This window comes from Pan paniscus, chromosome 9 (assembly GCF_029289425.2).
Source record: "Pan paniscus chromosome 9, NHGRI_mPanPan1-v2.0_pri, whole genome shotgun sequence".
NCBI lineage: Eukaryota > Metazoa > Chordata > Mammalia > Primates > Hominidae > Pan > Pan paniscus.
This window is the reverse complement of record NC_073258.2, coordinates 77,948,122-77,971,139: the sequence shown is the minus strand read 5'-3', so window position 1 is coordinate 77,971,139 and position 23,018 is coordinate 77,948,122. Positions and strand designations below refer to the sequence as shown.

At 49.0% G+C, this 23,018-nt stretch overlaps 1 protein-coding gene across 1 annotated transcript; it reads right to left on the bottom strand.

The window, feature by feature from the left end:
• Positions 1 to 3,641: 3,641 nt before the first annotated feature.
• On the bottom strand, positions 3,642 to 13,022 carry B3GNT6 (UDP-GlcNAc:betaGal beta-1,3-N-acetylglucosaminyltransferase 6). The gene has a single exon (XM_034933421.3). It carries the CDS (start codon positions 11,649 to 11,651, stop codon positions 10,497 to 10,499), a length of 1,155 nt encoding a protein of 384 aa, XP_034789312.1. The 5' UTR covers positions 11,652 to 13,022; the 3' UTR covers positions 3,642 to 10,496.
• Positions 13,023 to 23,018: the final 9,996 nt, after the last annotated feature.

The window sequence follows — 23,018 nt, the reverse complement described above, 5'->3', positions numbered from 1 at the left end:
TTATTTTTTTGAGACGGAGTTTCGCTCTTGTTGCCCAGGCTGGAGTACGATGGTGCAATCTTGGCTCACTGCAACCTACACCTCCTGGGTTCAAGCGATTCTCCTGCCTCAGCCTACCAAGTAGCTGGTATTATAGGCATCAGCCAGGCGTGGTGGCGCACGCCTGCAGTCCCAGTCACTCAGGAGGCCGAAGCAGGAGAATCGCTTGAACCCAGGAGGCGGAGGTTGCAGTGAGCTGAGATCGTGCCACTGCACTCCAGCCTGGGCAACAGAGCAAGACTCCATCTCAGAAAAAAAAAAGGCCGGGCGCGGTGGCTCACACCTGTAAGGACTTATACAGTCACTTAATTCCTAGATGCTTTCTAATTTTTGTTGTTATTGTGGTTGGTATTTTCTCCCAACTTTTTATTTACTCTTTACAATGTCAATCTAGGCCGGGGACAGTGGTTCACGCCTGTAATCCCAGCACTTTGGGATGCGGAGGTGGGAGGATGGCTTGAGCCCAGGAGGTCAAGACCAGCCCTGGTAACATAGGGAGACCCTATCTCTGCAAAAAACCGAAAATTAAAAAATTATCTGGGCCTAGTGGTGCACACCTGTAGTTCCAGCTACTCAGGAGGCTGAGGTGGGAGGATCTGCTTGAGCTCAGGAGGTCGAGCTTGCAGTGAGCCGTGATTGCACCATTGCACTCCAGCCTGGGTGACACAGTGAGACCCTGTCTCAAAAAAAAAAAAAGAAAGAAAGAAAGAAAGAAAAATCAACCTATAGAAAAATTGAAAGACTAGAACAATGACCATTCTTATGTCCTTCACTTGGACTCATGAATTGCTAATGTTTTGCTGTATTTACTTTATGTTTTATGCTCGCTTACAAACATTCATTCTTTTTTTCTGAACCATGGGAAAGTTCCAGACATCATGAATGGTATACATATTTTTTAAATTTTTCTAGTTGATTATGCCTGGTATAGAGAACTGCTGTTGGTGTTTTATGTTGACCTTGAATCTGGCAATTTTGTTGTTACAAGGCAAGACTTTTTTTTTCCTTTATTTATTTATTTTTTTGAGACGGAGTTTTGCTCTTGTTGCCCAGGCTGGAGTACAGTGGCGTGACCTTGGCTCAATACAACCTCCGCCTTCAGGGTTCAAGCAATTCTCCTGCCTCAGCCTCTTGAGTAGCTGGGATTACAGGCGCCCACCGCCATGCCCGGCTATTTTTTAAAAAATGTTTAGTAGAGATGGAGTTTCACCGTGTTGGTCACGCTGGTCTCGAACTCCTGACCTCAGGTGATCCTCCTGCCATGGCCTCCCAAAGTGTTGGGATTACAGGTGTGAGCCACCGCACCCGGCCAAAACATTTTTTTGTTTGTTTGTTTTTAAACTACAACCACAATTAGAATTACATTTTATATCATGATCCTGTATCTTTAGTCTCTGTAATTCACTTCATATTTCTATTTTATTCTTTTTAATTTTTTTATATGTGGGTTTCAGACGCTGAACTGATTTCAGGACCCACACATGGGCCTCAGTTCATGGTTTGAAAACTACTGCTGAAGACTGGGGACCTGTGGTCTGGGCTCCCGCAGGCAGTACACCCAGTTATAGGCCCTGGCCGTGCTCCATGCCTTCCTCCGGCAGGCGGCTGTAGCCCTGGCTGACTGAATGCAGAGGTCCAGGAGCCAACAAACATTCATAGTATTTGTGTCATTCAAGCCCCTCACAGATCGCCCTCCCCAGGGCTGGATTCTGAGCGAGGGTCACACCTGGGCTCCCTGCCGCAGATTGGCTGTGGGACACTAGGCTGGCCACCACTTCTCTCAGGGCCCTCTTTCCCATGCACAGGAGCTGGTCAGGGAGGGCATTTCTCAAAACCTTTCAGGCTTGGACTTCGTGTCTCTCTATCATTTTTATTTGCTCTTTCTTCAGGGTTTAGGGGAGTGAGTAGGTGTGGCATTGGGGTGGAGGAACCGAGGTGGGGCCTTGCCTTTGAGCTCTGCCCTCCACCCTGCCCAGCTCTGCATGCGTCTGAGGTGGCAGGGGCTGGGACGCTTTCCTGCCACTGAAAGTGTGAACAATGCTATGGCTGGTTTATTTTTTCCTCGCTGGTGTGTGTTCTATTTTCAGTAAGTTTTAATTGAAATGTAGATTCGGGTATATTGTGTGAGATAGAACACTCCCAGGTGCCCCAGTGACTAGACAGCCAGATTACTGTCTGCCTCCTTTCTCTGAAGCTTGGAGACCCGGCCTCTGGCCTTGTGGAGCTCTAGCCTGTGGACTCTGGGAGTAGTGGGCCCAAGGCATGGTGGCTGGGGTGGTGATTAGGGCCCAGGAACAGCAGGCAGGAGGCCCAGGCCCTTAGTCCTCGATGCCCAGCAGGCTCCATTGATCTTGGGCAGGTCTCTTCTCTACCCAGGCCTCGGCCTCCACATCTTTCAAGTAGGGATGATAATCCTGTTTTCTGGTTGCGGTGAGGACAGAAGGAAATCAGGGGCTTAGAGGTACTTTATAACATGATGTCTCTCTACATTACTTTGTGTATTTAAAAAAAAAATCTTAATACAGCCAGGCGTGGTGGCTCATGCCTGTCATCCCAGGACGTTGGGAGGCTGAGGTAGGAGGATTGCTTGACCCCAGGAGTTCGAAACCAGCTTGAGCAACACACGGTTAGTGAGCCATTAGTGACCAGTGAGCTGTGATCTATCGAACCACTGCACTCCAGCACTCTGGCCTGGGAGACATAGCTATAAGACATAAAGATACATAATATTTATACATATAAGAAATGTAAGATACATATATCTTAACATAATTTTTAATTATTTTCTTGCATATCTTCTTTTAGATTTAGCCCTGAGTATAATTTTGTTTCTATTGACACTTTAAAAAATGACTTTTCCTGGCATATATGCACCATGGAATACTATGCAGCCATAAAAAAGGATGAGTTCATGTCCTTTGCAGGGACACGGATGAAGCTGGAAACCATCATTCTAAGCAAACTATCACAAGGACAGAAAACCAAACACCGCATGTTCTCACTCATAGGTGGGAGTTGAATAACGAGAACACATGGACACAGGGTGGGGAACATAACACACAGGGGCCTGTCGGAGGGTGGGGGTTTTGGGGAGGGATAGCATTAGGAGAAATACCTAACGTAAATGACGAGTTGATGGGTGCAGCAAACCAACATGGCACATGTATACCTATGCAACAAACCTGCACGTTGTGACCATGTACCCTAGAACTTAAAAGCATAATGAAAAAAAAAAAAAAAAAAAAAAGAAGCTAGCTGAAACCTACCAAAACCAAGATGGCAATGATAGTGACCTCTGGTGGTCCTAACTGCTCATTACATGCTAATTATAATGCATTAGCATGGTAAAAAATACTCTCACCAGCGCCATGACAGTTTACAAATGCCATGGCAACGTCCGGAAGTTACCCTATATGGTTTTAAAAGGGGAGGGACCTTTATTTCCGGAAATTGTCCCCCCTTTACCGAAACCTCCTGAATAATCCACCCCTTGTTTAGCATATAGGTATACTCAGTCAAGTAGCTTGCATTGCTGCCCTGCCTATGTAGTAGCCATTCTTTTGTTTATTTACTTCTCTAGTAAACTTGCTGTCACAAAAAAAAAAAAAAAAAGACTTCTCCTGATAGCTTGTTGCTACTATATAGGAATTAAATAGATGCTTTTGGTCTTTTTCTTTTTGAGACAGGGTCACCAAGGCTGGAGTGCAGTGGCACGATCAGGGCTCACGGCAGCCTCGACCTCCCGGACTCAAGCGGTCCTCCCACCTCTGCCTCCCGAGTAGCTGGGATTACAGGTGCCACCACCACTCCCTGCTAATCTTCGTATTCTTTGTAGGGATGGGGTTTCCCCATGTTGCCCAGGCTGGTTGCAAACTCCTGGGCTCAAGAGATCCACCCGCCTCGGCCTAGATTTTTGTATATTGATTTTTTATCTGGAGAAGCTGCTACCTTTTCTTAGTAATCTAATGAAATATCTGGAGGGTTTGTGCGCGTGTGTGGTTTTTTTTTTGGTGGTTTTTCTATGTAGACTAATAGTTCTTGAAGAGGTGTACTGCCCTCTAGGGAGAGATTTGGAAATTTGCAGGGGAGTTTTATTTTTTGTTGTTGGGCCCAAGAATTCACACATCAAAATAACATTTTATTTTAAAGTATTTTTCTTTTATTTACCTCATATTTACATAATTTACAATAAAAGCATTGTATTGGCTTTTTGAAAATATGTGTGTGGAAGTGTTATATTATCTAAGTATTTCATTTCAGGATGGAGAGAGTGGCATTCATTTGTTACAGAAAGGGAAGTTGGATCTGATAGGGTTCTAAACTTCTGAGATTTTGAAAAAGTTCTTCCTCTAGTTCCAATTATTATATTTCTGTATCTTTTTTTGTCTTGGTGTTCTCTCAAGTTCTGGACAATTCTGAACAGAAGTAGTGATGATGGGTATATCTCATTTGCTCCTAACTTTAAGCAAAATGCTGTCAAATGCTTTCACCTCTTACTAAGATTTTCTTTAAAATCACTAATGGATGTTGAATTTTAATAAACGTCTTTCACATTGCCTCTGAAATGCTCATATTTCTCTTGATGTAATGTACCTCATTGACGGATCTTCCTGTCTTATTTATGTAGTTTGGCTGTTTTTCTAATGCTAAGCCCCTCTGGAATTTCTGGTATAAACACACCTCCGTCCTGATAGATCTCCTTTTTACATGTCATCGCATTTCGCCTGCTAGCATTTTGTGTAAGATTTTTGTTTCCATCTAGGTTCCTGAGACAGGCGCATCATCTTCCCTGCTCATGGGATCCTTGAGGGGTTTGAGTGTCAAAGTCATGCTGGTCTCACAAGGGGCGTTGGGGGATCGCGCTCCGGGGTTGCTTCGCTGAGTCCGCGTGTGTGCGGGATGCGGGGTGCGGGGTGCGGGGCGTGCCCCCTGGCGGCCGCGGGCCGCATGAGCCGAACGAGCGGAGCGGGGAGCGCCGGGCCAGTGCCGTGGGGAGCGATGCGCCAGGTGGCGCCAGGTGGCGCCAGGTGACGCCAGGTGATGCCGGGGCTGCGCGGGTACTGCAGCCTTCCGTGGACCTGGACACGCGTGCAACCCAGCTTCAGAGACCGGGTGGCCAGGACCCAGAGTCACCCAGCCGACCCATAACGGCGGCTTCTTGAGTCTCGGGGCCGGCAAGGTCCTGAATCTTCATCTCTAGGAATAGAATGGGGATAATCCGCCTGTCTGTCAGGGAAATGGGAGGAGGCTGTAAAAGCATTTTTTGTGTGATTTTGTGTCAAAGCACAATTCGGACCTTCCCGAGGACCTGTCCGCATTCTGGCCTCAGCATTCTTGTTTTCCTGTTTCTTGCAAGCCCTTGACAAACGGCAGCTAGGGGCAGGGAATTCAGAATTAATGTCACTCAGTAGTCCAGAATGAGAGCTCGCATCATGGAGGTCTGTGTGGAAGAAGCACCCTTGTTTGATTCATTTTTGTGCATTATTTCATTACTGTTGATTTATTCCACAAATATTGACTGGGCACTGTGGTGGGCATAATAACGGCCGTCCAAAAAGTTGCCCATACCCTACTGAATACCTGGAACCTGTGACTGATGCATGTTACATGAGAATGTTACATGTGGCATGTCACCATGTTACATGGCAAAGAGAAGTACGGTTGGAGGTAGAATGAAGGTTGCTCATCAGCTGACTTTAAGATAGGAAAAGAATCCCAGGTTATCTAGGTAGGCCCAGTGTAGTTACAGGGTCCTTGGAAGTGGAAGGAGAAGGCAGGAAAGTCAGAGAGTAATGTGGCTGTGGAAGCAATGCACCAAGAGCCGCCACTTGGTCGGTTTTGAAGATGGAGGAAGGAGGTCTCTGCAAGCTGGAAAAGGCAAAGAAATGGATCCTTCCCTAGCACCTCCAGTAAGGAGTGCAGATGGCGGGTAGAACTGTAGGGTAACAGATGGGTGTGCTTTTAAGCCAAGCTTGTGGGAATTTGTTACAGCAGCAATAGGGAACTAGTACAGTATCCTAACACAGGGGACCCCAATCCCCAGGTCAATGACCGGTATTGGTTGTGGCCTGTTAGGAACCGGGCTGCACAGCGGCAGGTGAGCAAAGCTTCATTTGTATTTATAGTTGCTCCCCATCGCGTGCATTACCACCTCAGCTCCGCCTCCTGTCAGATCAACCACAGCATTAGATTCTCATAGTAGCATGAACCCTATTGTGAACTGCGCATGTGAGGGATCTAGGTCGCGTGCTCCTTATGAGAATCTACTGCCTGATAATCTATCACTGTCTCCTATCACCCCCGATGGGACTGTCTAGTTGCAGGAAAACAAGCTCAGGGTTTCCACTGATTTTACATTATGGTGAGTTGTATAATTATTTCATTATATATTACCATGTAATAATAATAGAAATAAAGTGCACAATAAATGTAATGCACTTGAATCTTCCCCAAACCATCTCCCACGTTGGTCTGTGGAAATATTGTCTTCCACAAAACCAGTCCTTGGTGCCAAAAAGGTTGGGGACTGCTGTCCTAACAGATACAGTCCACACCACTGGGACAGATGGCACTCATCCACTCATCCATTCACCCCAAAAGCATGTAGGAGTATTTGTTATGGCCTGCTCAGAAAATAGATCAGCAAGGGACAAGTGGCTGTGGCTACTGAAGGCCCACGGCAAGGGCTGCAGAAAGGTCACAGAAGTGCCACCTCCTCCTGCTTCCTTCAACCTCTCAGAGCTGCCAGTAAGCCTGCAGAATGACAGTACCCTCCTATGTGGTTTACAGAGGATTTACATGGCCCTGGCATGGAACATCACCGTGGAAAGTGTATTAGTCCATTTTCACACTCCTATAAAGAATACTACCTGAGACTGTGTAATTATAAAAGAAAGAGGTTTAAGTGACTCACAGTTCTGCAGGTTTAACAGGAAGCATGGCTAGGAGGCCTCAGGAAACTTACAATCATGGCGGAAGGCGAAGGGAAATTGGGCAGCAGGAGGGAGTGTGTGCGAGAATGAGGAAGTGCCGCGCTTTAAAACCATCACCTCTCGCGAGAACTCACTATCACGACAAGAACGTGAGGGAAACCGACCCCATGATCCAATCACCTCCCGCCTGTCCAGTCCTACGTGTCCCTCCCCTGACATGTGGGAATTACAATTCGAGATTTGGGTGGGGAAACAGAGCCAAATCTTATCAGAAAGAGCAGCTCAGAGAGGTGAGATGACCTACTCAAGTTCCAGGAGTGGGAGTGATGGGACTTGCCACGGGTTCCCTCTGCGTAAATCTGTGACAGCCCTGATGTAAATCAGACATGGCCTCTCCCTCTGGGAGCAGCCAGTCTACTTGGTGAGAAACAAGGGATGAAAGGGGACACAGCAGGTGACTTAAGTGCTATGGTCGGAATGTTTATGTTTCCCCGGAATTCTTTTTTTTTTTTTTTGAGATGGAGTCTCGCTCTGTCGCCCAGGCTGGAGTGCAGTGGCGTGATCTCGGCTCACTGGAAGCTCCGCCTCCCAGGTTCACGCCATTCTCCTGCCTCAGCCTCCCGAGTAGCTGGGACTACAGGTGCCTGCCACCATGCCCGGTTAATTTTTTTGTATTTTAAGTAGAGACGGGGTTTCACTGTGTTAGCCAGGATGGTCTCTATCTCCTGACCTCGTTATCTGCCCGCCTCAGCCTCCCAAAGTGCTGGGATTACAGGCATGAGCCACCACGCCCGGCCCCCCGGAATTCTTACATTGAAATCCTAGCCCTGAAGGTGACGTGGTGATGATGTGATGACGGCAGAACCCTCACCAATGGAATCTGGGCCGCTGTAAAAGAGGCCGTGGGAGCTTGCTTGCCCCTCCCACCATGCAGGGACACAGCAAGAAGGCAGTGAGGAATGGGCCCTCGCCAGACACCAAACCTGCTGGGACCTTGACCTTAGACTTCCCAGCCTCCAGAACTTTCAGAAATGTTTGTAAGACACCCAGTTTATGGTATTTTTGTTACAGCAGCCTGAACAGACTAAAATACTAGCAGGGCAAGGCTGCTGTAACAGAGTAGACAAACCCCAGAAGCTGAAAAATCATAAAAGTTTTTGTCTATATTGTTCTGTCCATAATTTTTTTAAAAGCATAAAAGTTTATTTTGTCTTCCTCAGCAGTCTGAACTGAGTATTCCAGGTTGGTCCCCAGGCTGCTCTGCTCCGTGCAGGAACTCAGGAATCCTCGTTTCTCTGCCTTCCTCTAGGCCAGCGGTTCTCTGCTAGGGTGAATTTTCCCACCAGGGTATGTTTGGCAATGTCTGGAGATACTTTGGGTGTCATGACTTGGGCTGTGATACTGGTATCTAGTGAGTGGAGGACATGGATGCTGCTGAATGTTTTACAATGCACGGGACTGCCCCCCACAACAAAGAACTGTCCTGCCCCAAATGTCAGTAGTTGAGAAACTTCCACTTGGGGCTGGAGCATTGTCCTCACTTGCAAAGTCAGAGCTGGGTCCCAGGCCCATCCATGTTCCAGCGAATGGGAAGGAGGAAGAGAGCATACGCAGGCCCAGGTGCCACAGTGATCCTCATCCACTCCCGTCCATCCATGAGGGCCTAGTCACAGGGCCACATCTAACTTCAGGGGACGGGGTGCTGGGAAATGGAGTCTAGGTGAGTGCCCAGGAGGAAGGGGACAGCCGACTCAGATGGGCAGCTGGCAGCTTCCCCCACAGGTGTCCTAACTGGTGCAAGAGACATGCAGGATGGAGGTGGTTGGAGGACATTTCGGTAACTAGGTCAGAGCTTGTGCAAAATGCAGAGACAAGAGAGAGCCTGACAAAGCGCAGGCACTGCCACCGGGATGGAGGCCGACAGTGGGAGGGAGGGATCAGTGAGCAGCAGGCGGGTGGCAGGAGCCTGAAATGCAGGACTGAAGAGTCTGGTCTTCGTCCTGAAGGCAGGGAAGGACCTTTGGCCAGTCTCCTGACTTTCTGCCCCAGCTCTTTCCTCCCTGAAGGTGAGTCCCTCGTGTCCATCTTACATAGTTGGGACCTTGCTGACACACACTTCTGCCTGCCCTTAGGCCGTTTCCTTGATTTTCTATGTTGCCAAGATGACTGGCAGCTGCTGGAGGTCAGGACCACAGCCTGGTTCTCAGAGCCCCAGGCACCAAGTTCCCACCCACCCTTGCAAACTCTCCTTTTTTTTTTTTTTTTTTTTTTGAGATGGAGTCTTGCTCTGTCGCCCAGGCTGGAGTGCAGTGGCACGATCTCGGCTCACTGCAACCTCCGCCTCCCAGGTTCAAGCGATTCTCCTGCCTCAGCCTCCCAAATAGCTGAGATTACAGGCACGAGCCACTACGGCTGGCTAATTTTTGTACTCCTAATAGAGACGGGGTTTCACCATATTGGCCAGGCTGGTCTCGAACTCTTGACCTCGTGATCCGCCCTCCTCAGCCTCCCAAAGTGCTGGGATTACAGGCGTGAGCCACCTCGCCCGGCCCCACAATCTTAACCACTGTCCACTTCGGTCTCAGATCCCCCACCTCCTGAACACAATTGTACACACCTGCCTCCACAGGCTCCCCAACACTGGCCTCCATGTTCCCACCAGCCTTTCTCCACTTCGGACTCCCCGGAACTCCCTGCTGGGTTGTCCAAGGCCCACTGAGCCTGAGGCCCAGACCCCGGCAAGGAGCCTGTCTCTGACCCGTGGGGGTGAGTATTGGCGGGCAGGACCCAACTAGGCCATTGGCTTTGGTTGGGGTGAGTGTGGAGGGGACCACAGTGGTGTGCTGTCTGGGAATGCCATGGCCCTGGATTAGTCACTGTCTGACCGGGCCTCTGGTTTCCACTTTGCACGGTGAAGATTTCTACCTCACGGTGTACTGGGGCAGTGGTGGGAAGAAGGCCACCACATGCGCCTCAGTTGCGTGTTGGCTGACTTCTTGGGGGAGGGGGAAGCGGGATCCACCTGACACCGTCAGCCCAGCTCCAGCTCCACTCACTTGTAAACAGTGGAAATCACAACTGACATTTGTAGGCACATGGCAGGGGGCGCTGATCCTGGCTCCCACGCTCCCAGGTCTCCCTTGCTCCACTGCTCAAGAGGACCCGAGTGTGGGAGCGAGGTGCCCGGAAGTCTTGCAGAGAGGGCGGTGGAGCTGGCTTTGCGAGGATGAAGAAATAGTCTAGCCGAGTGGTCCTCAGGCCTAGCTGCACATTCGCATCACTGGAGGAACTTAAAAAATACGTAACATGTCTGGGTCCACCCCAGACTAATCAAATCGAAACTTCGGGAGATGGAGCCAGGATGTAGGCATTTTCCACACCCCCCACCCCAGCTGATTTCAGTGCGCAGCTGGGGTTCAGGTGCACAGAGCTGGGCAGGATGTAAGGTACCCAGAGCGGGAAAGCTGCCTTCTCAGCATGGACACCGTCATGGTTGGAGGCCCGGGGCTGAAGCCGCCCATGGCCTCAGGAGACCCGGTGTCCCCGGTCACAGCTGAGCGCAGGGCTGTGCAGCGCCTTCCACATGAGCAGCATCTCGTAGGGCGCGAAGCGGTGCACTAGCAGCAACTCACGGTACATGCAGGGGTCGAAGGAGGACTGCTGTGCGCCAGGCAGCTGCACGCCGAAGGGCCGGATGCCCTCGTGGCCGCTGGGCGCCAGGCCGGCGCGCTGCAGACACATGCCCATGTAGGCGTCGTCGATGGGGAAGAGCGGGGTGTGGCGGGCGGCCGCGCGCAGGGCCCGGGCCGTGGGGCCGGACAGGAGGAAGCCGCCGCCGCTGCAGTACACCGGGTAAGCGGACCCGGGGAAGAGCTGCGGCGGCACAAAGTACTTGCTCCAGCTGTCGCGGATGGGCACGGAGCCCTCCATGAGCTGGCCGGAGAACAGGTGGTGGCCGGGTGGCTGCGCCTGCAGGAAGCGGACTACGTTGGCGGTGTGCACAAACACGTCGTCGTCGCCGCTGAGCAGAAAGCGCGCGTGCGGGCAGCGTGCAGCCAGCCAGTCGAGCAAGTGCAGGTGCTTGAGCGTGAGGTTGAGGAAGGTGTCCACGAAGGCCCACTGCAGCACGTCGCCGTGCTCGCGCGCCTCCAGCGCAACCAGCTCCGCCAGCCGCTCCGCGCGCGCCTCGTCCTCGGGGCCCGGGGTGCCCAATAGGAAGAGGCGGCGCACTGGCAGCCCGCCGTAGCTGCGCTCTTGCCCCCACGTGCGCCGGATGAGCTCGCGTCGCTCGTAGTGCTCAGGCGCCGACTTCACCGCCAGGAGCAGGAACACGCCTCGGCCGCCGGCGCACTTGGCCGGTGCGTCCCAAAGCAGCGGGAAGTGGCGGCAGTGGCGGTACCGCAGGAAGTCCTGGATGCGCGCGGGCAGCTGCTCGAAGTCGGCCGTGGCGTTCGCCGAGGCGTTCGCCACGCACGGGGGCCCGGGGACGAGCTCCGAGGGCGGCTCGTCAGCCGCGGGAGCGTCGGTGGGACCCTCTGGCGTCTCCTCCTGCGGGGACCTCTTCTCCCGCGGGGACCTTGGCGCCTGGAGGAACCACTGCTGCAGTGCTAAGAAACTCACGCCCACCAGGAGGCAGGCCAGAGTCTTGGCAGTCAGGGATCTGCGGCAGGGAAAAGCCATCTGTGGGGGAAGCCGAGTCAGAGGTGAGCCGGAAGTCGTCTTTGACACCGGCAGGACACCACCCGTACCCCGTCACTTCTCTCCCAGAACCCAGCTGCAGCCCCTTCTCAACTCTGCTGTTAAGTGGTAAAAAGGAATCAAAATCCAAGATTACACTGACGGTCTCTGGTCTCCCACACTCCGGACCGTTCCTCTGACCTTCAGATTTGTGTCTCTCTTTGCCTCCTGACAACACCGCCCCACAACCCGTCACATAGGCCCAGTGGACTCATCGTCTGAGTCTCCATCTTCCCCTGAGCCCATACCCTGCTGTTCCCACCTCCGTTCACCTGACTACTCCAGCCAGAAGCCCCAGCCTTCTTGTCCTTCTCAGCTGCTACCTGCTCTCCGCATCCTGTTGATTCTGCGCCCTACATCCCTCTCATTTATTCCCTCCTGTCCACCTCTGTCCAGCTCGGATCATCTCTAATCACTTCCCCTCGTTGCCTCCCGAGTCGAGGAAGCATGAGGTGATAGCACTGAACTCAGACCCAGAGCCGAATTCTGCCTTCCCCACTTCCCCATCTGCACCGTCTGGACAGTCAGTTCCGATGGCTGGGTCTGAGTGTTCTCATCTGTGACGAAGGGTTAGTGAATTCCTACTGCAGGGCTGTTGTGAGCATGAAATGAGTATGAAGTGGCCAGTGACTGGGTGACACGGGTGATATGACCTTATGGGTGAGATGACCTCCACGGCATCCTCTAGCTCTGCCTCCTCATTCTACCTGCTGGTATTATTTGCTGTTCCCAAACATTCACCTTCAGGCCCTCTCCTGCATGTAGCCTGCCCAGGTGCACCTCAGGCCTGGCTTTTATGAAGACCCCCAGGACGAATCCCAGGTCAGAACAACCTTTCCCGTATTTAACTGTGCCCTGCTAAAAATTCAGTCACATCAGGTTCTGCATCTCAGACCGTTGGCTATTTATTTATTTGAGACAGGGTCTTGCTGTGTCACCCAGGCTGGAGTGCAGTGACACCATCATGACTCACTGCAGTCTTGACCACCTAGGCTCAAGCAGTCCTCCCACTTCAGCTTTTGGAGTAGTTGAGGCGCTCTACAGGAGCACGCCACCACACCTGGGTCATTAAATTTTTTTTTTTTTTTTCTGTAGAGACGGGTTCCCACTATATTGCCCAGTCTGGTCTTGAACTCCTGGGTTCAAGTGATCCTCCCACCTCAGCCCCCGCAAAGTGTTGGGATTACAGGCATGAGCCACTGTGCCCTGTTCCTTCTCCCTCCTTAAAACAGACTCCACACTCTCCTGCCTTTCCTCCTTTCTTTTTGACCATGTTTCTCAGTTCCCTTTGCTCAGTTCCCCCTCTCTAATAACCTCCTCCTCCTCCTCCCCCTCCCCCTCCCCTCCTTCTCCCCCTCCTCCCTCCTCTGTCCTCCCTTCTCTCCCTCCCCCTCCTCCTCCCCCTCCCCCTTGTCCCCTCCCCCTCATTCCCCTCCCCCTCATCCCCCTCCTCCTCCCCCTCCTCCCATATCCCCCTCTTCCCCCTCCTCCCCCTCCTCCCTCTTCCCCCCTCTTCCCCCCCTTCCCCCCCTTCCCCCCCTTCCCCCCCTCCTCTTCTTCTTTCTTCGTTTCTTCTTCTTCTTTTTTTTTGAGACAGGGTCAGACTCTGTCACCCAGGCTGGAATGCAGTGGTGTGATCGTGGCTCACTGCAGCCCGCACTTCCTAGGCTCAGGTGATCCTCCCACCTCAGCCTCCCAAATAGCTGGGACCACAGGCATGTGCCACAGTGCTTGGCTAATTTTTTCTATTTTTTTTGTAGAGACAGTGTCTTGCCATATTGTCCAGGCTTGAGCTCAAACTCTTGGGCTCAAGTGATCCTCCTGCCTTGGCTTCCCAAAGTGCTGGGATTACAGGTGTGAGCCACCGCACCTGACCTCTCTAATAATAACCTTTAATAGTGGAAGGCCTCTAGGGCTCTGACTTAGACACTCATTTCACCTTTGTCCAAGATGATCTCCTTCACTGTTAGGACCTCCGAGCTCCAGAGCCACATGTCCATCCAGCCGCCTGACTTAACAGCTCCATATGGCTGTCCACAGCCACCTTGGATGCTACTTGAACTCTCATCTTCCTCCCCCGAGCTGTCCCGGAGTGCTGCCATCCACTGGGTTGTTCAAGCCAAAAACCTTGCTTGACTCCCTCCTTCCCCTCGTTTCCCCACCCAAGCCCCGTTGATTCTCTCTTCTGCATTTTTCATCAACCTACCTGCTTCCATTCCCTCTATCAACAGGTTGATCCAAACTAACATTCCTGCCTCACATGAAGTAGCGTCCTGCTTGGCGTCTCTACACACCATCTTGCTCTCGGCCGACCTCTGCCCTCCCGCAGCTGGAAAAACCTTTGAATTACGTAGATTTATGCCGCTCCTCATGCTCTTTTCCTTAGCTTCCCTGTGATCCACCTGGCCTTGCCCTCAGCCCAGTGACAGCCTCAGACTGCCAGACCTCTTGCTACCTCAGAGCTTTTCCTTGTGCTGTCCCCCTGCCTGGATTGATGTCTCTCTCCCTGCTCTGTCTACTTAAGAACTCAGTCTCTGGGTCCACTTGACAAGGCATATTCTTGGGGAAGCTTGAATGAAGCCCAGAGGAGACCAGGTACCCTGTTAGACATTCTCAGCATGTGATTTGTTTGAAGATTATCTTCCCTTCTAGGCTGTAAGCATTTTAAGGGTAGGGATCGCACCTGTCTTCACCGTTGTATTACCAGCACCCTGCATAGGTTAGGACAGCCGAGTAGTAGGAAATCCTGGCTGCCTGGATTCAAATTCCACTGCCACTGCTTTCTAGTGTTGTGATTTTGAGCACGTTGACTTAAGCTCTCAAATACCTGCCTCTGAAGAGTTACTGTGAAGACCAAATGATAATGTGTGTAAAGAATTTACTATGGTCCTTGGCACATAGTATTCAGTAAATATTAGCTGTTAGGATTATCAAGGTGCCGATAAATATTTGCTGAAAGACTGCTTTTCGAAGAGTGTGTGCTCAATAAATACTTCCAGGTATTTTGCACATAGGTGTTATCGCACTGAACCCTATTGCTTGTGTATTACAGTCCATACACAATGTCTAGCACAAAGCAGGCATTCAGTGAAAGAATGGGAGCAGTGAACTACAAATGCAAGTGTGAGAACCCTGCAAAAGTGTGGATGTAATCACTGAGTGCTGATAAGAAATACTAGAGTATTATATAGTATATTGCTCTTCACTTATTCCTGCTTCTGTGTTAGAGGCACTGTGAGAAGAGGACTTGCGAGATAAGCTATGTCTCTTTTACCGTCAACTGTCTACTCAGTGCGCAGTCCTGTGCCTGGCACATTTGGGGAATGCAATTTTTTTTTTCAATGAATGAAAGAATAAAAAAATGAATGAAAACAGAATTTGGAGTCTGAATAACTGAGTTTGAGCCCCAGCTTCTTTCCTGAGTTAATCTCCTAGGTTTCAATATCCTCATTTGAAAAATTGAGAAAGTTAACATTCATTTTTCAATGAAATAAGGAGAGAATCCTGTTTATGTTAACGTCCTACACAAATACTAGTTAAAAAAGTTAAGCATCCCCCATCATTTCTGGAAAGAAAAATAATCTTCTTAATGTAACAATAAATCTTGTTTCAAAGAAGTTTGCGTTTACTCTGATAAAACGGATAGAAGATCTTGGATCACAGCCAACTTCTGATGTAAATGAAAAGGTGTTGGGCAAGGCCCTGTTCCCAAGGGCGGTGCTGGCTCGCTTAGCTCTGTTCTTGGATGCCACACTGTGCAGCCTGAGGGCTTTGACTTGCTGTGAAGTATTGGGCATTTCTCTCTATGGTTCTTTTTCATCAGGCATCCTGGAGCCCATGCACCTTAAACTTTCCTAGCCTCTGCTGGCCCTGATCCCTTGTCTCTCAGGACACAGCTCAAATACCACCTCCTCCAGCTCACCTCACGGTAAGTCCAGGTCAACATAACCTGTCTCCTTGTTGATGTCATGGCTGTTGAGTAGCAAGTTTGGTAAAGAGGACAAATCTGCCACTTACTCCATCCCTTTGAACCTCAGGTTCCTTGTTTGTGAGACTTTGGGCAACTCCTTTATCTCAGTGTCTCAGAATTATATGAGTTAATTCATGTAAGGCATTCAGAGCCATGCCTGGCATGTAGTAGGCACCAGAATAACATTAGCAGTTGGCTAACACAGGAGACCATCTTTTTATGGATGAAGTCTAGCCTTCTCACACAGTATGGTATAAAGTTCCTCTTTATAAGCTTTATAAAGTTCCTCTGTGATCCTCTAACTGCAGGCATTTCTCACTCTCTTTATTGCCCCACACATATTAACACATCCATTTATTGCTTGCCTTTGCAATGCTATTCACTCTGCCTAGAATTCCCCTTTCTTTTTCTTTTTCTCGACTCAGTGCAACCTCAGGCTCCCGGGTTCAAGTGATTCTCCTGCCTCAGCCTCTCTAGTAGCTGGGATTACAGGCGCCCACCACCATGCCCAGGTAATTTTTATATTTTTAGTAGAGATGAGGTTTTACCATGTTTGCGAGGCTGGTCTCGAACTCCTGACCTCAGGTGAGCCACCCGCCATGGCCTCCCAAAGTGCTGGGATTACAGGCGTGAGCCATCTCGCCTGGCCAGGAATTGTCCCCCTTCTTTTCCCAGGAACTACTTTGGTCATTCCGTCCCCTGGTTTGATGCTGAGATAGATAGCTGGAACAGAGTCCTGGGCCACCCACCCATTCCATACTATCCCAGGGTATTCCTGGAGGAATATTCATATAGCAGAATATTCATATAGCAGGAAAGGCAAAGAAACCTTTTATTAGCTATTAGGGCCTTGGCCCCAACCCCCAGCATGAAGCCCTGAGCCCTGGGGTCTGCGCTGGACCTGTGCAATAGGGGCAATTCTGTCCTCATTCCTCTCCCCTTGGCCTCCCCCTATTTCTTGCTTGGCACTCTGATTAGAGGGGAATGCGAAGAAGGAAAAATGTACCTCCTTCCCAATAGGAAGAAGCCCAGGCCCCCAGCTTACCTGCAGTCTCTGAGAGAGAAGAAATAGACAGGAGCCATCCCCAGCCTGAGACTAGCCTTTAATCCTTTACTTCACACACTGAGGTTCCACCCAGGCCTGTGGCTTCGTTCAGTCCTCTTGAATCTGACCAATCCGTGACATCACCCCTCCTCCTTAGGGGTAAGGTGAAGAGGGGGAGGGCAGCTACAGGCTTCCTTAGCCACCAGTGACTGCCTGCTTCCTCTTTAAGCTCAAATGTCCTTAGACATTTGTGGGTCCAGTGAATCTCCTTGGAGGAGATTCTCTACTAAAAATATAAAAATTAGCTGGGCATGGTGGTGGGTGCCTGTGATCCCAGCTACTCGGGAGGCTGAGGCAGGAGAATCACTCGAATCCAGGTGCAGTATCGTACCTGTGCTCCTGGAGAAGGTGCATCTTGTCTGTAAAGACAGTGTGTGATGACGGCCCTCGTGGAGGCCCCCTGCAAGTTGCCTGGAAAAGTGTATTGTGTGCCTTCAGAGGCAGAGGCAAACTGCCTGAAGGGCTGTGGAAATAGGCACAGAAATAACAGGTTGGCCACATCTGTAAGAGTAAAGTATTTATTGTTGTTGATTGAATAAAATCAGTTTAATTTTAATATTAGGTATGGGGCCCTAATGGATGGGATCACAACATTAAGTTGTAGTGATCCATCACAGGGTACCATATATACACATTTATATATTTAAAATAGAGATAAAAGCTATATTACATTTATATATTAAAATATATAAATATATTTAAAAATATAAATCTATATTAAAATGTATATACATAAATATATATATATATATTTCCAGATTTGAGCATAGGCAAAATTGGGCTGCTAAATGGAGAAGTAGTAGGGGATAATCACCCTTTTTAAAACTAAGGTTTTTTATAATGAGTTTTAATCCTTGAAGGGCCTGCTTCTACTTATATTGGGCCATATTAACTATAAAATGGGGACTCATGGGGTCCCATTTTATCAAGCCAATTTGCAAATGACAAAGAGACACTTTAATTTTAATTTATTATTATTATTAATATTGAAACAGGGTCTTACTGTGTCTCCCAGGCTGGAGTGCAGGGGCACTATCACGGCTCACTGCAGCCTCAGTCTCCTGGGCTCAGGTGATCCTCCCATCTTAGCCTCCCGAGTAGCTGGGACTATAGGCACACACCATCACACATGGTTAATTTTTGTATTTTTTGTTGAGATGGGGTTTTGCCATTTTGCCCCGGTTGGTCTTGAACTCCTGGGCTCAAGAGATCTTCCTTGCCTTGGTCTCCCTAAGTGCTGGGATTACAGGCATGAGCCACCATGCCCAATCTAATTTATTATTTGTTTTGTCAAAGCATCTATGTCCAATAGAAAACATTTTATAGCAGTGGGTATATGAGCATGAGAAATTTAGGCAAGGCTACACTTAAATTGAGGCATACGCATTTAAAAACTGTTCTATGTCATTACCCTCTCAAGATTATAGGGTCAGAGTGTGTAAATTAGTGGGATCCCCAGGTATAATTGTATTTTGACCCCCAATATTAAGTTCATGAATTTTTGACAATTAGTACATTTTCACAAATGTTAAGTTAGAACCTATGTTGTAGAGGCGCAAAAACCAATCAGTGCTGTTTTTAATCTTTTTGTTATACAACTTCTTTAGTATATAAATTAGGAATCTTGAATTTCCAATTAAATCAAATTGTGGAAAATATAGCATATATTCAGCTTGCCACATATATATATATATATATATATATATATATGTATGTATATTTATTTATTTATTTATTTGAGACGGAGTCTTGCTCTGTCACCCAGGCTGGAGTGCAGTGGCTTGATCTTGGCTCACTGCAACTTCCGCCTCCTGGGTTCAAGCCATTCTCCTGCCTCAGCCTCCTGAGTAGCTGGGATTACAAGCATGTACCACCACACCCAGCTAATATTTTTGTATTTTTAGCAGAGATGGGGTTTCTCCATGTTGGCCAGGCCAGTCTCAATCTCATGACCTCAGGTGATCCACCCACCTCAGCCTCCCAAAGTGTTGGGATTACAGGTGTGAGCCCCCACACCCAGCCTATTTATTATATTTATTTTAAAATATGTATATAATTTATTTACATACATTATTTTATATGTAGTTTATATTTAAATTATATACATTTATTTATATATAATTTATACATACCTTTTATTTTCCTCTGTATCTAGGGGTTTGTTCATAAATCAATAAGTAATCTAAGGCTAGCATTATGTTTCCTAGATTTGGTGTTTGCTCAGTACCTAAAGTTTAAAGTTCTAGGCTGGGCACGGTGGCTCACACCTATAATCCCAGCACTTTAGGAAGCTCAAGTGGGTGAATTGCTTGAGCCCAGTAGTTTGCAACCAGCCTGGGCAACATAGTAAAACCTCTTCTCTACCAAAAAAAAAAAAAAAAAAAAAAAAATCAGTCAGGTGTTGTGGTGCACACCTGCAGTCCCAGCTATTTGGGAGGCTGAGGTGGGAGGGTTGCTTGATTCTGGGAGATTGAGGCTGCAGTGAGCCACAATAGCACCACTGCACTCCGGCCTGGTCAACAGAGTTAAATAAATAAATAAGGTTTCTCTGCTTTTCTTGGAGTTGTAGCTGCCTAAAGCATTAGTCTCTCTTGTTTGATTTTTGTTGTTGTTGTTTTTGAGGCTTTTAGCCAGCAGAAGCTGTGGGTGTTAATTTCAGCCTCTGGTTGATAAGAGGAAGGAGGAAAGGGACCCACTGTCTCTAGGAAGGAGGCGCTCTCTGGGATGGCCCCGACTGCCAAATAACCAGTCCGTTTTTTCTCCTTTTAAGTAAAAATTTTAGAATGGCTAGCATTTCTAGGTATCTAAATAGGAAGATCTCTCTCTCTCTCTCTTCTCTCTCTCTTTCTCAATGTTTGCCTGACAAACTCTTGGTGGTATCAAGTAGCCCCCTATTGTTTTGACCTTACAAATTGTTACTGGAAAAACTTTGGGAGTGACCTCCAGCATACTGGATTCACAGGCAGCTGCTTCTCTTTCCAGGGTGCCCTAATTGACATCTGAGGGGTCGGGATGGGGACCAGGAGCGACCACAGCAAGGAATGCAGCAAAGGAGGCGCTGGCGGCAGCAGCCCTGACTCTTGGGAGGCGCTGTGGGACTCCGGTGAAGTGACTCCACCAGCGGCTAGGGCTGGACAGTTAGATCCTTTCCCCTGTCTCCACTCACTGACACAGAGAGCCCAATGTCGGATCACCCCTTTCTGACTGTTACTCGGGAGGAATGCTGCTGTCCTAGAGCGTGATAGCTCATATCTCTCAGTAGTGAGATGGAGGTAGAGCTACACTGTCCTGGCTGCCTCACTCTGGCTGGACACCAGGACTTCGTCATTTATAGCCGATACAGTCCTGACCACTACTAAGACCCCAGGTCACAGGGACAGCATGCCTGGCTCAAGGGGCAACACAGCCCCAAAGAGTGGTCCACTGTTTAGGATCCTCGTAATCTCAGGAAGGGAGGCTGAGGTGGAAGGGAAACACACCTTCCTTGCCATGGAACCTGCCCTATGATGGCTCAGGGGAGCCCAGCGGTTCAGAGGTTGTCTGTAGCCACTGTAGTTTCAGGTGACTCCCCAAGACAGCACCGACAGCAGCAGTAAGCAGATGGCAGAGCAGCGTGATGGAGCGGCAGCAAGCAGGGTGCTGCCCAGACCCCCTGGGCTGTGTGATACAGAAAGTTAGTCACTCACAGCTGACTTTGGGATTGTGTCCCAGCTGCAACCACAGTCCTGCCAACTACAACAGTTGTTTCCAGTAAAACTCTTTGTTTCTCTATTCACTTAGCTGGTGGCTGCTGGAGACAGTAGCTACCTTAACGGTAATAGAGAAACGTGAATAGTTTCATTCCAAACAGCATCCTCATAGCTTGATGACTTAGTGGACATTCTGTGAGAATGTTCATCTCTCATCTCTCAGGCTCCTCGTCCCTCTTACTAATTTACCTGGGGGAGGTGCCTGGATGAGAAGAATGAAGGGGGAAAGAGGTGGGAGGAAGAGAGAGAGAAGGGGAGGGACCGAGTGCAGGTTTCTGATGGGGATGGTGAGATACAGCTAGAGGATTAGGAAAGCCCTAAGACTCACAGGCAACTTCATGGTGGGAGAAGGATTAAATAAGGAGCTGGGGGTACTAATTACATCTGAGAACAAATGAGGGCAAGAGAGCAGCCCCAGGGAGGGACATGACCACTTTCCTCCCTGTCTGTACCCCACTCATGAGAGTCCAGAGTAGGTTGACTGAATGACTAAATGAATTTTGTTAACTTTTCTTCAAGCCCCCTAAAAACTTATCTTTTCTCCTTGGCAGATACATCTTTCGGGAAATTTGGGAATGATTTGAAGTGGAGAGAAAGTTAAATGGGGGTAAGATTATTGGAATAAAATGAACAGACTTTAAGACAAACAGCTCTGACCTCTCCAGGAGGTTTCTGGAATGGCCAGGGAGGAACTTAGTGAGACATATGTAGTGGGTGTGAGTGCCAAGGGTGGCTTCGGAAAGGTATGTGCTGTTCAGAGACGGAATTAACGCACTTCTGACGCCTTTTCAGCCTTCCCGTTTACAATGGGTGGGTGTTTTAATCAGCAGAAAAAGTCTCAGTCCAGTGCATGTTCTGCCACACCCTAGTCTGAAAAACAGGGGCGGGATAAGGCAGAAAAACCCATCTCCACCTCGAAGGCAAACAGGTTCTGTGAGCACAGGCCAGCACCTGATGACCAGGAAGGGGAGAAGGCTGGATAGTCCCTTGTTCCAGGTTGCACTGGTCAGTGAGAGAGGGAAGAGGGGTTGACTCCTCTCGTTTGTCCAGTTTTGAGGTACCCCTACAAGCCCAGGCCAAGCAATCTTATAGGAAAGATACCATTCAGAAACTGTTATGATTAGATTCATACTACACCGTGGTGCTAACCCCTAAGACAATCCTGCATTTAACAGATATAGAACCCAAAATTTAGTTGTGACTTGGCCACAACAACACAGCTTTTCAGTGGAGGACCAGGATCCTAAGCTAGGTCTTCAGATGCCCCAAAAGGAGATAACTTTTCTAATAGTAAGTACCCTCTCAGGGTTAATGCCAGTGGGCTCCAGCTTGGAGCCTGCTGTTTCAATGCAGTGTCGTGTGAGAGTTATTGCCTTCTACCCCTCAGCCATGTAGCTCTCTCTGCTGACAGCCACTGTGCCTCCAGCCCAGCCACGGACATCCAGACTTTGAGGAACTAGAACCCAGGCCCTCAAATAGGCTTCCTTTCCAAGTGTCTGGTGATTCTCTTTGGTTTGAGATGCTCTGTCTTTAAAAATTCCTCTACCTAATCCTTAAATGGTTTGGTTTCTAGGACTCAGTCTGAGACCCTCTTTTCTTCCCTGATCTCATCCATTTCCATTTCAATTAATATGTGTGTCCATGATTCTTTTTTTTTTTTTGAGATGGAGTCTTGCTCTGTTGCCCAAGCTGGAGTACAGTGGCACGATCTCAGCTCACTGCAACCTCCACCTCTGGGGTTCAAGCGATTCTCCTTCCTCAGCCTCCCGAGTAGCTGGGATTATAGGTGCGCACCACCATGCCTGGCTAATTTTTGTATTTTTTTTTTTAGTAGAGACGGGGTTTCGCCATGTTGGTCAGGCTGGTCTCGAACTCCTGACCTCGTGATCCACCCACCTTGGCCTCCCAAAGTGCTGGGATTGCAGGCGTGAGCCACCGTGCCCAGACCCATCATTCTTAAATTTACATCTTCAGCCCAGATCTCTCAGCTGAGCTCCAGATCGACATTTATTATCTTTAAGCTCTCTGCCAGGATGTCTCACACAGTCTACAAACTCTGCAAATCCCAAGTGTACTCTATAATACCCTAAACCTTCTTCCCATGTACCTCTGATATATTGGAGTTCGTATCTCCACTGCCACTATCCACCGTTCTTCCTCTATCTAGTATCCCTACATCCATACTGGCTCCCTTTAATCCATCCTCCATCTTTTCCAGAGCTTTCCAAATTCAAATTCTTTTTTTTTCTTTCAAAGATGATGTTTCTATTGTCCAGGCTGGAGTGCAGTTGATTTAAGCTCATTGCAGCCTGGAACTCCTGGATTCAAGCGATCCTCCCACCTCAGCCTCCTGAGTAGCTGGAACTACAGGTGAGTGCCACCACACCTGGCTACTTAAATTTTTTTTGTAGAGATGGGGTCTCGTTGTGTTGCCCAGGCTGGTCTCGAACTCCTGGCCTCAAGCAGTCTTCCCACCTTGGTCTTCC